Below are 15,823 nucleotides of genomic sequence, written 5' to 3'. Positions count from 1 at the left end.
TCAAAAATGGATGTGTAGGTAAGGTCATCATGACAGGAAAAAATTCAACACGATTAAAAGTCACAATTAAAACATACGTCACAAAAAAAGAGCAGCTCGATAAATAGTAAACCCGAGCCAATAACTGATGCCTGTAGTGGTTTTACTGTATGAATCGTAAAAAAAAAAAAAAAAAAAAAAATCACCGGGTATAAGTCACCCGGACGCGGCGCGCCAGTAAAAGAAAGGGTCAATTTATTCGACCGAATATCTAACGTGCAGTACCACTCCAATCTTGCAATCAAATCAAAATTGAAGACCCGATCCACGAGGGGCGGGGGGGGGTGTGAGAGGCGACACAGCAGATACACATATGTTGTGTCGGAGGCGCGACTGTAGTCCTTGGCTGATATTTCCTCCTCCGCATATAGGCATTTAGTACAAATACGAAAAAAGAGAGGACTAAAAAAAAAAAAAAAAAAAAAAAAAAAAAAAAAAAAAAATCGAGAGAAAGGCCGTGGCATCGAGACAACGCTGGATCCATACTTTTGGGAATAGCGAAAGTTGTTAATCCTTCCTACATGACGTCGAGATGAGGAAAAAAAAAACGAGAGAAATAGACGCATTTCTATAGATTTTTGGAGTGCCAGCGAAAGTTACACGTGGACGGTCTCGCGTGGCTAAGCTCTTCTTTTCCTATACACGTATATACGCGTCTACCACCAATAGATAACGAACTGGCGCCCAATTTTCGGTAAATCAATCGGCCCTACCATAGTATACTTAGGGAGGGGGAGAAAAAAAAATACGGAGGGATGAAAACTAAATGATAAAAACACGTGCACGCGACACGTTAGGGCTATTACTCCTTTTTTTTTTTCTCTCGTCCTTTTGGTATTCTATGTACACAAGTGCAAAAAATGGATACATCTATACACATATACCCGAGCGATTCTTCAAAAGTTGACGTGCTCGTCAAAAAGTTTGGAGTCGAAGTTTTATGCACGTTGCTCTCGGTATGATTACAGTTTCTTTATCCCCCGCTCACTTCGCTGTCATAGCCATTGCTACAATGGTGCAGGTCTGTATGTACGGGGGAGTAAAATAATAAAGCAGGGAGTTGAGAGTATAGTGAGAAGAAAATACGTGGGGCTTGGATGACGAGTATAGCGATCGTAAATCCTTGGGCTGGCTGAACGTTAACGTCTCAGGAGTGTGTGTGTGTGTGTCTTTTGGAAAATAATGTCCAACGGTTAGGTGTCACCATATTGGGTGGCACTTGTTTTATTCGGAAATTTACTTTATTTTGACAGAGGAATAGATAGAGATTGATTGAATATTTACTTTAAGCCATGGGCTGTGCCCCATCTGCATAGTAAAGCATATACAAGTATAATATGTAGAGTGTTTAGGTCACAGGATGCAGACGACTCCTCAATCCACAAAGTTCGATGTTGTCAGTGTTGTCAGATTTTTAGTTATGATTTTAATGGTTTGCGTGCTGCTTTGATTGGTTTCAGGCCCATCGGGTATGTCAAGAATTCGACGCGGATCAATAACTTGAAGAGGGATGCATTTTTATCTTAACTGACCTTTAAGTGACCCCTTTCTTTCTCAAATTGACCAAACACATGATGTGGTAGGACCAAAGTGCCAATAGTATCGATGAGACGAGAATAACCATATCGTCATTCAAAGATGCAACTCAACGTCTTGATAAGTATTGTGGGGCTCAAAGATGAGTCACTATTGTTCACTTGACGGAGTTTGGCAAGTATAGCATGCCATAGCTTTGAGAAGGAGCGAAAAAGGAGAGATATGGGTGAACGGTACACCTCTAAAAAGATGCATATGGACAGACAGCCTCACTAACGACGAAGGATTAATAGACCAGTATGTCTATTTGAATCGATATGTATTATGAGGGTTGAATCCCGAGAAAGAGAGGGAGAAAATAAGGGCAATATCGCGTATGCAAAAAAACCATCAAAGCACCCCTGCTCCTCTCGTGTTTTTCGTCTATTTTATGCGGCGAGCAAAGCTTATAGTGAAAGCAGCTTTGTACTTTTGCACGTAAGTACATTCGTCAATAACAACAACAAAAAAAAGAAATGCCGGTTAAATTTAGCTGGTAGCGGTAAGTTTTTCTAGCTAATTGAATCATGTACTTGGCTGTGCACGTGCGGTGAATAATACACTGGTGCCAATACTTTGGTGCTTTATTTAGGATAATCTCCATTTTTTTTTTTTTTTTTTTATACGAATGAAATTATTTTCACCCACTCAAAATTTATTTAAATTACCAAAGGAAAAATTAAGAGATTGTTACAACGTCACAAGTGAAAAAGTAAGTATGTCTACAAACCGAGGGACCCGCGATCGCGAAGGTGGGACCCACCAAAAAGGCGCGCTTAGCGAGCTTCGTGTCTTTTTATTGTTTTTTTTTTTTTTTTTTTGTTTTGCGCCGGTTCGCCACGGTGCTCCTCTAACTGAACTTTTTGCTCTTTGCCTCGGTCCACACGGTGTTCTCGAGACAGGCTTGGCCGGTCCGAGGCACCATACACGCGGATGCGAGCTCGAGAGGAAATGACGGAGAAAGGCAGCCAAAAGGGAGAAAGGAAACCAAGAGGGGATGTTCCTCGTGTACGCGCGCAGAAACACACTCCTTTTCTGTTGCGAGGGCAAAGAAACGAATTTACGAGATTTCTTGTGTACCACGGAGCTCCGTTGTGGCCGAAAGCTTTTTGGCTCTCTCTGTGTGCGCGCGCGCGACTACCTTGGGCCATTCTCCGTCCAACCGGGGGTGGATTTTTTTTTTTCTTTTTTTTTGGCGGGGAACAGGGGGAGATCGGACTTTGCCTATACACACAATGTGGCTCGAATACGTACGGGACTCGTGGAGTTGCGCATAAAAGCTTGACAAAGGGCCGATCGCCGGTTCGGGGGTTGAAGGCTAATCCTATATGTACGTCGTTTGGTGGGGATTTTTTGTCCCTCTCGTTTGCGGCTCTCGCACGGATCGGGAGGATGAGATTTACAATCCCGGAAAGTCAATAAATATGGTCCGTACGGTAATTTTATTTTCTCGCGCGTGGTTGAGGAGTGATGAGTTATCCTATCTTGACTTTATCATTGATGGCTGCCACTATAGGGTTACGTGGTGCGTAGTTGGAGCAAATTAGCTAAGTGGAGCGTGAAAAGATTTAATGTAAAGAAAAATAAACGAATAAATGAACTATGGTAAAGTTTCCGTCACCTCTAACATTGGGTGGATTGGCGTTGACTAACTGATGCTGTGACCAAATGTTTGTTCCATCGCATGTCTTAGTTTGTCATTCTGAAACTATTAGGTAACGACAACATGGTTCGACGGCAAAACAAGGTAACCCAATATTATAATGTAGTTAAATATCGTCGTACTGCACAACTGACAAGTGTTTTGTACCAATCAATAAAGTTATGGGGTACATTTTCTTTGTTCCAACTAATGTTACATACTGATTAATACCAAACAATTTTAATGCCGTTTCTCGGTGATATAAGATATTTACCTCGAATAGAACCCGAAGCACATGTGTTGTGGTGTCTCATTACCTTGGATGTGTGACATGGAAAGAAAGGAAGAAAGAAAGAAAGGGTGGCAAGTTACGTTGAACAATTAAACTTTAGCATGATACTACACCTGTTTCGAGAATCCACTTGAACATGAATATTACAATTGCAAATTACCGGGTGATGTTTCGATCTGAAATGTTAATTGTTGTCCCATCCTGAATCACCATAAAACGCTAATCAAATCATTGAACCAACAAACTAAACCAACGCGCCTGTAAACCCGGTTCCGCTGGTCGATAAAACCCCTCCTCCCTCTTTCGCGCTAGTTGTGCAGTCTTGTGTTTTTTTTTTTTTTTTTTTTTTTTTCTCCATACTTTGTATGAAAAGCATGACGTGTACTTTGGCTATATGCACTAGTAGTGACGGAATGGGATCAGCAAAAGTACGCTGTAGACATACACACACACACGGTACGTAGGTAATTTGCCAACAGTTTGTTTGACTGGTGTCGGTGTGTTGCAATAAGACACGGGGGGAAAAACTTTGATGCGCCCTGTGTAAGAGTGCATGGTACCTTCTTCGTTCGCTTCTCATGGAAATAGACGGGAAATTAGGGCTCGGCCTCTATTCCTGCGTCCGTTCCATCGTTGCACAAGCTCGTCCAAACGGGTTTCTCGTACGTACTTGACATTTTGGATTACTCGGTCCCCCATCCGCGAAACTCGAGAATCACAGAGACACACTTTGTGTCTTTTACAACGTATGATGTACACGTGCAAAATAAAATCATTCAAGTGTATGAAAATATACGAAAAAAGAATAGCCAGAGTATACTTCTTTTTTTTCCCCCTTTGTCCATAGACATTGGAACGACATCGCAAGCCAACCCTGCGCGGAAAAAATCAACAAAGATCTTCGTTGAAGAGAAAGCCCTAAGTTGTGCTAAAAAAAAGAGCGGAAAGAGCTTCGCTGGCCCCTATTATTTTCCTGTACGAAGCTGGCCGGTTCGTGGTCACAGCTGAACCGCGAACTATAGACTCGCGAGATCGCTACGACGCGCCCGTAATAGGAGCACGGGGCCACGTGGCTGCGGGCGTTTGGCCACGCGGGCTCGCCCCCGACTGGCTTGCCACTTTGCACGCGATTATGCCGGTGTGTGTTGCAATGCACGATCCACGTAACTGTACTCTATACCAATAATTAAATAATCAAAACTATATATGGTTACGTACTGAATCACGTGTATACAAGGGGTCTTTGGGGTACCCGAGGCGTGGACGATTTCATGAATTTCCTACTGCATACGGTTACATGAGCCAACCTGTCTCACAATTTTTATTTGCTAATCAAGTTTTTTTTTCTAGGCTAGCTGTACGTTTGTACACAAATTTGGACTCGAGGGCATTTTGTTTTTATTATTTTAATTGAAGATATTACTTTGGTACGATGTACATTTGTTTTGGCTTTGTTTCAATTTCTACAAATCAACAATGAAATAGCACAGAAATGTGGACAATGCTATAGTCAAGAACCAATTTGACCTTAAAGTGTCTATAGTTGGAGGAGCTCTATCGAATGAACAAATTTTGAGCAAAAAAATATCATCACGAGTAGACTACAGGATATAACATCATTTTTTCGTACTCTGTGACATCCTTGTATACAGTAAAAAAAAAAAAAAAAATTGATTTAGCAGGATTGGCAAAATATGCAGTCGATAAACACCAGTAATGCGTTTTTTTTATTAAGCAACAATTTAAATAACACGTTTCAAACTTGGATTTACAGTGTATACAATTTGTACAAGTTAATAAGATAAAAAAAAAAAAAAAAAAAAATAGCTCCGATTCATCGATCGTGTACCGATGCGACGTATAATTAATTTCAAACAAGTAATGTAACTGATTGGTTAAAAAACCTATTGTTTGTAATACACCGATTTTTCGTAACAAACTGTCGACAGATGTATGTATACCACGTGTACCCGGTAGAAAAGAGCGATATTCTTGCGCTGCAGACGAGCCTATAGCCCGAGCTCGGAATTGTCTTTTACCCTCGTGCATCAAACATGAAACTCAGAATGAATGTAGATGTACACATATGTACCTATTATTAAATCAGAGGTTGTTAAACCACGTAGAAAAATCACGCGTCCGTGTATATATAAATGCAACGTGGCACAGTTTAGCCACGAGATTGTTTCGCACCTCCCCGCGACCCATCCCTTTTGATTGGCTTCGGCCGCGATGATCGATCCTACATACGATTGAAGACACGCATCGCGCTAGACACGTGAAAACACACACGTTTTGCGCAACCGAAACAAAACGCAACAAAGCCCCGTCGTTTGTTGTATCGCCTATATAACTCTGATGTCGATTTGCGCGGAAGAACGAAACGCCCTTTTGAAAAATAACGCACACCCATCCTTCCGCGCTGCGGGCAATCGCAACGGCGGGGAGGAGTTCCAATCGCGGAATGGGGGACCTTGTAAACGTGCGTGAACCTGCGGAGATCGCAAGATTGCATTTGGATAAATCGCGGGCAATCTCATTTTCTTCCGAGGAACCGCGTCCGTTTACCCGGATATGGATGGAGCTGGGGAGGGGGGTGGGGCTGACGACCTTTGACTACTTTGTTCTGTCGGGGGCTGCGTGTATTTCACGGATTATCAATCGTATGGAAACTCGGAATGTTTCGCGAAGGTAGAAATACATAATACGTGGTATAGGACACGGAAACCAGTTTGAACCAGTTCGACCGTTTTGTCTTTTTCTTTTCCCTAACTGAAATGTAGAAAGTCTACATTGCCCGTTCCATAATAGAAGTTGTTATTTTGGTGTAGCGGGTATGGAGTTCCGATTCTTCTACCAAGTGGGACGCACGTCATTCTATTACTTAGTTATCAGGAATATATTATCAATAAAGTAAAGACACAATTATCCATGATGATGTTTACATTGATACAAGAATGGCCAACTAGGGATTTTGATGTTAAATCGGCTGATATCATTTTATGCAATTTATATACTAAAGCGTTATTATGTATGTTTATCATTAAATTGCATCATATGAATAGAAGCAGGCATGTGGAACATAATTACATCAATCTATTGTCAACCGTTTAGCCAGTCTCATCCGATATGGCACTTTATTTTTAATGTCAGAAATTAAATTATGAAGGGTACATCCAAGAGACCTCATTGAATTGTTGATAAATCATCGATTTGGTGTGTTTCTGTAAAACCCCGTAGGGTATACATGTATGTATTTCTTACCAGTCGTACGCTTTCTTGCAGTCGTATCAACGCATTAAGTAAACAAACAAATATTTTAATTTTCTCTGGGCCATTTTTCAGAGATGATGGATAATGTTTATCTAAATCTCGTGGATTTCGAGTGAAAGGTTCACACACTTTGAAAAATGTATCTACCAGATCGGTATTGATTGGTAGTCCGGGTCGTACCTTCGAACTCGTTGGAAAAATGATTATTATACATGATTTTTTTTACATACTCTCTTATGCAAAATGGTCTCTTATAAAAAAGCGTGCATGTTGCCCACATCAAAAAAAATTGTGAGAAAAATGGTTTAGAAATTTTTTCAACCAAATTGCATAAGGTTATTTGAACAACTTGGAACAAAGAAGGTCTCTAGCTACTTTTTTCGAAAGTTAATAGTTTCCATGACATTGGTTACTTAAATTCTAAAAAAACGCTAAAAAGGCTTTTGTAACGCGATTAATATAAATAATTAATACCTCGGAAACTATGAACTTTAAAGAAAAATTGCATAAGACCTTTTTTGTTCTTAATTGTTCAAATAACCTTAAAAAAATTTTTCGGGTCATGATAATTATTTGCACTTTATTTACAAAAAATTGTTAAAAATTATTTGACCTCTAATTAGACTTAATATTTTACAAAAGACAAATTTTGTCCCATAGTAATATTTTTTTATCCAAAGAAATTGCGATTTTCACTAATTAATTATAAAAGATGTTTAGAGACAAAATTTACTAAAGTAACGTATTGAGCGAAATGCGAGCCAGTTTGAACGAATTTTTTATTTCCGAGAATGTTGCCCTTAAAATGTATCGTGAAATTTTGCCAAAACTCATGTTACGCTGAATCCAAAATATCAAACTGACAAGTAAGGACCGAAGCAAAAAGTTTAATCACTCGGATTTTCGAGGAAAACCTCTAATGGAACACTAAATATACAAATTTACGTGAGCACGAATAAAAATAAATAAATTGTCGTACTCTAAGGCAACATTTAATTTTAGAATAGTTTTAAAAGGAACTTGTTCGATCGTTTGGAAAATTTCGGTATTATATGCACTGCACCCTTTGCTTCAAAAAAAAAAAAGATAGTCGTAAAATTTTAGGCCAGAAATGGAGAGTTAGGGGTAGGTCGAGCTGTTAGGCAATGAATAACGCTCGTGGCACCGATGCTTACAGATACGCAGTAGCTGAGAAAGAAATGTACCACCGATTGTTGTACAATAAAGTTACTCTCGAGGAGTTGCTATATAGATATCGAGTGTATGTACGAATACACATGATAAAATAATTTAAATAAAGGCCAATCACACTGACAATTAAAAAAAAAAAAAAAAAAAAATGGTATCGTATTTGTAAATGTGTTTTATTTATACTCATTGGTTCAATGTTAATATTTTTAAATTACGTTCGGACGTATGAATAAATTGGTCACATCGCAGTACGCATCTAGCTTTTATTTTTTATTTTTTATTGTTGTTTAATCGTGGAAAGCAAACTCTCGAAAGAGAAAATTAATGACTCGCAATACCCATTTGGGGCACTTTCCCGAATATACATGCGCGCGTGCGTGCTTTCGCGTAAAAATATACATTTCGATTCGTAGACAAACGACTTGACCGATTTTCATGAAATCAATTGCGTGCCATTATTAACTTGGAAAAAAAAAACTTTTAGGAATATGTATACTCTTCAGTTGGCTCCTACATGTAGAAATTTCCGCGAGGACAGACAATCAATCAATTGGATTTCAACTGATTACTATTTTGTTGCATTGATTCTGAAAGGTCGTTGTGTTGTGACAAAATTGACTTTCTCGCATTCGCAAACGTCAAATTGGAGTTAAAAAAAGAAAAAGACGTATGAAACTGGTGCTAAATGATAAGCCTTTGTTTTAAAATTAGCGCTACGTTGCAACTGGGTCACCAGTACGGTTTCTTAATGATTGTCGAATTTGTGCGAGGTCATTACTTTCCGTCATTTGCTGATAAGTGTCGAATTCGGGCTGAAGTTATCTCTATACATAAAAACTGAGTTATTGACCTGCGTAAAATCCTACTGCGTTCACGTGCACTATTGTCTTTTAACGTTGAAATTACATTAATATCTTTGCTCGCGACGGCCAAATCTATGTGGTTGTTTCACTTGCATCTTAAGCAGATATTAATTATTTTTAGTAGCAGAGCTCGATTCAAGGATTTTTTGTGAAAATCCATGTAAATTACCCACCTCGGACGGATTCCGAGATCTCGAAAATTGACACGAATTCGTTTTATACCTACAATCTTGGATCTCTACCTCCTAAAATGACATTGTATCGATTACGAAATCCATTCAAGAAAAAAATGTTCGTTCGGAGGATCATTAGCTCGATCATTTGAAACGACTTCTGAGACACCATTTTTAAGGTGCACCTCTGCATTTGTCATGCATCCATTTTGGGGGAACAACAAGCATGTCCTTGGTATCATTATTCCTCTTAAATTCTCTGTTAACTCGGACAATGAACCTACGTATACTCGTATAAATTGTTTTTCTTTTTTAATTATTCACGATTGAGAGTCAGTAATTAATCTCAATAAATACTCATGAACGTTACAAAGTAACGTGTGCAACAAATCGTAATTACATCTCATGCCCAGAAGCCATTAACAGTGTAATGTGTGGCACAAATTTAGAAACGGTCATTAAGACGAATAGCTCCAAAAATCCGTTTGAAATGATCATCTTTCGACCAGCACTGGCAGCATTTGCATCCAATACCGAACACAACCATTCCTGAGTTTGGTATTTGTTTGTATTTTTTTTTATTTTTATCAAAGACACGAACAATACATAATATACCCGAGTAGCCGCCGAGATAAAAACCGCCCAGAGAGCCCGCAGAGAGGTACACGACACACCCGGGGTAAGATGGGCAAAGGGAAGGGAAAAGCCATACAGAGGTAGGCAGCCCAGAGAGAAACAATAAATCGTATTAGCGCGAGGAGCACCTACAAAAAGAGAGGGAGAGGGGGGGGCAATACACAGCCTCACGTGTAAAAAGCTTGGCTTTTTGCGCCCGCGATTGCAAAAGGGCGCGCGAGGCGTTGCGGCATCACGTACCACCGCCACATCCAGCAGCGACATCAATAACATACAGTTATACGGGCCAGGGTTTGCCGTTTTAGCCACGGAGGAGCCGCCACCGCGGAGAGACATCCTCGCTACTGTGATATAACGACGGGCTGCAAAGCGAAAAGTGCAGCCGGAGCGTGCAGAGATGGTTTATACATTATTTTCAAACCTCGACCCACCAAGTTTCTCTCTCTCTCTCTCTCTCCCTCCCTCGTGGTGGATACACACGGCGTTTTTCTCACTCGAAAGCGGCACTGCACGCGATGAGCTTTCACTTTGCACCTAAATCGCCCCGGGATGGGTTGAACTGCCTCTATATACGTATGTACAGGGCAAGTTTAATGCACGTGTGCATCGATTATCATCGGTGCCTCGTGGCTCTACGTCACTTGGGTACATATATATATATATATATATATATATATATATATATATACATATCCACGTGTATAGTAATATGGGACTCGGCGTTACCGGGAACAACGCGAGTAAGTAGGTGCGAGCAATTGTCACGCTCGAGGATCCCCGGGAAGTGCAATCGAACTTAATTATCCGTCGTTTCGAGCAAAACGACTACACACGTATACGAGGGGACCTAACTCTATAATAGCTCATTAACTTTAATGACTTTTTCGCGTTACGAGCGCGGCTAATCAAAGATTCATTGAAAAGCTTGTGGAATCGAGTGTGTGTAAGTATCACACGTACGCGCGCATTTGAGCGGTGTGATCGGTTCGGTTGACCTACGGTATGATAATACATGCGTGTCGAGATCTTTCAAGAATTTCACGTCAGAAGTGGCTCTTTTTTTTTGCTGCTTTCCTCCCCCCCCCCCTTTTTAGTATGGATTAGCAGTGAAAGAAAATGTGTATTACCTGTATGGGAAACAATCGAAAGCACTCAAAGCTCATGGTAGCAAGTCGAAAAAAAAAAAAGAAGATTAGGGGAACAATTGTACGAGGCACTTTTAATCATCCTTTGGGTACTCCAGAGCTGTTCGCAAGGTATATCAGCCATCGTTAGCTCTTTACTGCTCTCGTAGTCATAGGCGATTGGATTGCACAACATTTTATTACGTTGTCAGTGTAACGAGAAAATATGAAAGAAAAACCAAGCCCTGGCCCTGCCTCGATGGATCAAGTATAGGTGAATTTCAAAAGCCCCACCAGCCTCGTCTAGACAAAATAATGGGAGTATCACGCGGTTAGTGTACCATGCGGTGATCTCTCAATCACAGGGGAGTCGGAGGGAAACCATCAGTCTGACGCTGGGCGTTGCATATATACGTCAACGCGCGGGGCATCTGCAGTCTCATCGTTGATCCGACCAAGGTATATACACGTTACAAAAAGCAGTGTATGTGTATGTATGCGAGGGCCGCGAGGTGATTGTTGCAGATCGACGTGTGTGGGCTTTCGGCGTCAGACGCAAGCTCTCGTTCATAAATTCTTCCTTTTCCTCTCTCGGTCTTTGCAAAAATGGACACGATGACTCGGGTACATTTCGCCGGTGGGGTGCGCTGGACTTAGATGCTCCAACGCGCCGGGAGAGAGTTAACTTTTCTTTCCACCCGTGCGGATACGCCGGAACGTATTGTCTGCAGCTGACGCAATCTTGTTTCCTGGGGCATTATTTGGAACACCCTTGGCTTGGTTTTTTTTTTTTTTTTTTTTTTTTTTCATTTCTTTTGCTGCCATGATTGAGGAGAATTTTTTTTTTTTTTTTTAACCAGCCATTCGTTTGGCAAGTATGGATTTCGGGTTTTGGGGATGAATCGCGTCTAGGAAATTTTATTGGTGATGACTGATTTGTGTATATCATAATTTTAACGGATCTAGAGTAGTATATGTATATTGTACAAGTATTTGTATTATATTGTTCGTGTATTTTATTTTTGTATTAATTTTACTTTCACAACCATAGTAGTCATGTGGTTATTGGAACTAGTTTATGCTGAGCGTCCAAGGCACTTCTTTAAACGCTGTACATATTAAATTTTATTTCTCTATAAAATTCTAAATTTAATTTTCAAGTTAATTAATCAACTTATTTTTCGTACCCTACAGATCAATTGATCTTGAAGAGGCTTTCGTTGACAGTGAAATATTGTCTCGGAAATTTATGTAATTTTTAATTTATTAGTAGCAAAGCGCGTAAGGTAGTCAGTTTTTTAATTGCAATTAGTTCAAAGAGTCGCGTACTTATTTATGTTGTAGGTAGCAAAATATATTCCATGGCTCATTAAAATAAAAAAAATTAAAAAAACTTTATCTGTGCCATGTTTAACTTTACTCAAGAATTGACTTGTACAATCAGCTTTCTTGTTCTATTTTCTTCGGTGCTAACTGCTTTTCAAGAAAAAATATACTTGTACACCTATATGACATACCTATAGGGTGCCCATGTTTCGTAAAAGTTAATTTATTTTTCATGTCGCTTAGAATGCGTAGTTTTAATACTAAAATTGTGGTAACATAGCAATTCATCATAAAACTTATCATTTGCACAAATGTCTATTGAATCCAAAAGGTTATTCGTATTTTGAATAACTTGATCAATGACTTTGGGTATAAAAATTGTGACCAAAACATTTAGCGTTCATTACAATTTTATTATTCTCAGGAAAATACTTTATTTCAACGTGACTATGTTGAAATTCTATTTGAGTTTGGATACGCCTAGCATTTACTAATTTATTAAAAAATGTAAAAATTAGAGTATGTAAAAGATCCTCCATTAGTATTAAAAAAAAATTCTCCTGACAACCTCAAAAGTTAGAATAAAAAAAAATTTTAGGATGCAGTTTAGACACTAAATAAATTACTGACTTGACTAACAAACAAATATATATATATAAACTACTCAACGCCAAAGCTTTATTACTTATAAAATATCAAGACGAGCAGAGATGGCGCCAGATGGCGCGATACAAAAAAAAAACCACAACTGAATAGCGCTACTGGTCGTAAGTTATACGGTATGCGTACTATAAGAAAGATGTAACACCGCTAATGAATGTATTACGCATTTCGAACTACCATATATATATATATAAACATCCAATAACAATTATAAAAAGAAAAGAAATAACAATAACGCAGCAGAAAAATCAAAAGCAGCACATTGTTGGTGATAGAGAGAGACACTCACCGGGTTCAGCGAAGGATATGATCTCGGAAGTTCTCGCGTAAAAATCATCCACCACCTCCGGCTCCGGTCTATTGTACATGTCCTCGTAGTCCTGATAAGGAGGCACGTCCCGACTCCCCGGTCCACTGCCGTCCGTCTGACCCAAATGTCGATACGTGTACTCGTCATCGAAGACCGGATAGCCAAACTCGTCGTAATTATTCGCCCCGTTCCTGTTCAAGTTGTTGTTGGCGTTGCCGCTGTGGTGGTGCGCCCTGTCGTGCGTGGGGTCCCGTAGCGGCTGAGCCTCGGCCCTGTATATCGTCTCGAGGGCGAGGCGCTTCGGCACCGAGGCCAACGTCTTGTTGACGTTGGGCGGCCGGGTCAGGCCGAGCTTGTGCAGTATTTGTACCTTGATGGCCTCCAGCCTGAGGACATCCGGACTGGGGCCCCGTTCATTGGGACCTGCGGCGTTGCCGTTGCCGTCGCTGCCACCGCTGTCGCCGCGGTGCAAGTGCGCGTGCTGCTGGTGGGGACACCCAGGACAGGTCTGGTGGGCGCTTTGCCGAGCCAAGGCCGGCAGGGGTGTCAGACTCCAGACTAGCAGAATCACGAGTATAATGGTGGTCGGCAACGAGCTGCCGTGGTGGTGCATAGCTGCGTCGGCGTTGCTGCCGCTCGTGTGCCCGTAGTGTTGCCTTTGGGGGAAACATCCCGACCGAGCGATCGAGAATCCGTGGCTGCGTTTGACGATAAACAGGCCTCGATCGCGCGGTCGCCGATGGCTTTGACGGTCCGACGACGATTTGGTGGAAGCGGTGCAATTGCCGGCCGGCGCGTTCAAAGGGCTCGACGGTGGGTTTGAGTCTCGAGGGGTAGCGATGAGTCCCGCCGATATTGGCGCCTGGTGCATCTCGGCGGCGAGTCACCTTTTTCTCCGGCCCTCGGGGCGGGTCGCCTCGACGAGTCGCGGTGAACTTCCGACGAGCCGGCTGTCGTTCCGCCTCGCCGGCGATGGCCGAGCACCGGCCGGTGATGGGCGTCGGAAAGTGCCACAGTGGTCCGGGCCAGTTGGGAGACGTGACTTGCTCTCCCCGCGGTGGGACAACGACGCAACGGCCTGGGTCTCCGTGGAGGGGTTTGCGATGACGGAGGATGTGATGGCAGAAGATGATGGCGACTGCGTTGACGGGGAGAAGGCATCCTCGCCCGAGCCCCCCATTACCAATGTGCCGGGGCCGCTACCGATGAATCGCTCTCACCGCCGCGTCTACCCTGTGTTCCCAGAAGGTTGGTTCGCCTGGCCATTCGCGCGACCACTGCTGCTCCGGTGCCCTTTTTCTTCACGAAACGAGTATACCAACGGGGCCCTTTTATCCTTCTTGTCCTTCCTCCATATGTGAACGCGCGGATCGCTCAGTGATATACTGTGAGTTAGGTGTACGAAGGTAAGAACAGTTTACTCGTGACACCCGTGGTGACGGTGAATTATCGTTACTATATTTGGAAATACTGTTCCCAAAGCTATCTTCGTACGGGTCACTGGGGGGGGGGGGGGCCGATGGATCACAGTTGCGGTTCGATTTGACGTTTGCTGACGGATCTACAACTACTTGCGTACTTTTGTGGGGGGATGATAATTTTACGTACCACGAGACTTTACAGTTTGTTAGCCTAAATGAGGATCGGTGTGATCGGGCCCCTAGGGACGTCTAGACCTTCTCGGGCACTTTCTGTGTATACCTAATATTTCACTACGAGTTATCTTCACGCGGTGATGATGATGCACCATTTAAATAGTCTGACGGCACTCTGCTACTGACGTGGATCCGCGAAACGCGTCGCATCCAGCGTGGACTGCTCGTGGCTACGTGTTTATCGGGTTGACTCACCAGGACGACCAAGTCACTACATATGTTTCGCTCGAAATGGCCCAAAATGTGTTGGGTGACAACTCACGTCCCTCATTCCCCGATAGTTCTTTCCGTTTTCACGAAAAAAATGTCACCCAACTGATTACACGATCACAATGATTCACGAGCCCTATCCTGCCTCCTCCCCCACGAGCATCACTTAATGTTAAAACTGTACAAAATTATTACAACGTTGCTGGTCCGGCCTGTCACTGTTTTACAGGGAGGGGACGTCTTGTCTCGTGGACGTGCACATCAGCTCGAGCCTACAAGTACATGCCACCACGAATGATGAAAAACAATTTTTTACGAAAAACCGAATGAACAACAACCACAACAATATCAACAACAACAACAACGGTAAAACTGCACAGGTCCAACAGAAAAAAAAAAAATACATATATATATATATATGTGTGTGTGTATGTGTGTGTGTGTGTGTTTGCGTAGATATATATTGCAAGAGAGCGTGGGTGGCAATGTTATTTGTTTTTTGTAATTTTTTTCAAATTTTTTTTGTTGTTTTTTTTTTGTTTTCGTTTTTAACGCTACACGCAATGCCCGAAGCACGCTTGTCGGAGGCGCGCCGAACACTGAGGTTTTTCACCACCAACACCACTACCAACCACCCGCCGCTTTACTCGCCTACACCGCCGTCGTTGCCGCCGTTGCCGCACCACCGCGACTACCGCCACCACCACTACCACTGTCGCAACACCAATCCCCACTGTATGTACGCGCGTACTCTCGCGAATATAGTCGTATAGTTGGAGTTGTCGTGGTCTTCGCAGAGGGGATGACTGGACGTGGAAGACAGAGAGGAAGAGGCGCCCTATCTCTATCCT

At 42.0% G+C, this 15,823-nt stretch overlaps 1 protein-coding gene across 1 annotated transcript in view; it reads right to left on the bottom strand.

The window, feature by feature from the left end:
- Positions 1-14,154, bottom strand: part of Actbeta (inhibin subunit beta) — a 59,414-nt gene extending 45,260 nt beyond the window's left edge. The window contains exon 1 of the mRNA XM_089592534.1: positions 13,087-14,154. Within this exon, the coding sequence (XP_089448660.1) occupies positions 13,087-13,978 (892 nt within the window). The 5' untranslated portion in view covers positions 13,979-14,154. The remainder of the gene's footprint in view (positions 1-13,086) is intronic.
- Between the last annotated feature and the right edge of the window lie 1,669 nt (positions 14,155-15,823).

The sequence above is a fragment of the Copidosoma floridanum genome, unplaced genomic scaffold, assembly GCF_036245765.1.
Source record: "Copidosoma floridanum isolate Cflo_tuat_1 unplaced genomic scaffold, Cflo_Japanese_pri ptg000019l, whole genome shotgun sequence".
Taxonomy (NCBI): Eukaryota; Metazoa; Arthropoda; class Insecta; order Hymenoptera; family Encyrtidae; genus Copidosoma; species Copidosoma floridanum.
This window is presented reverse-complemented; position numbering and strand designations above follow the sequence as displayed.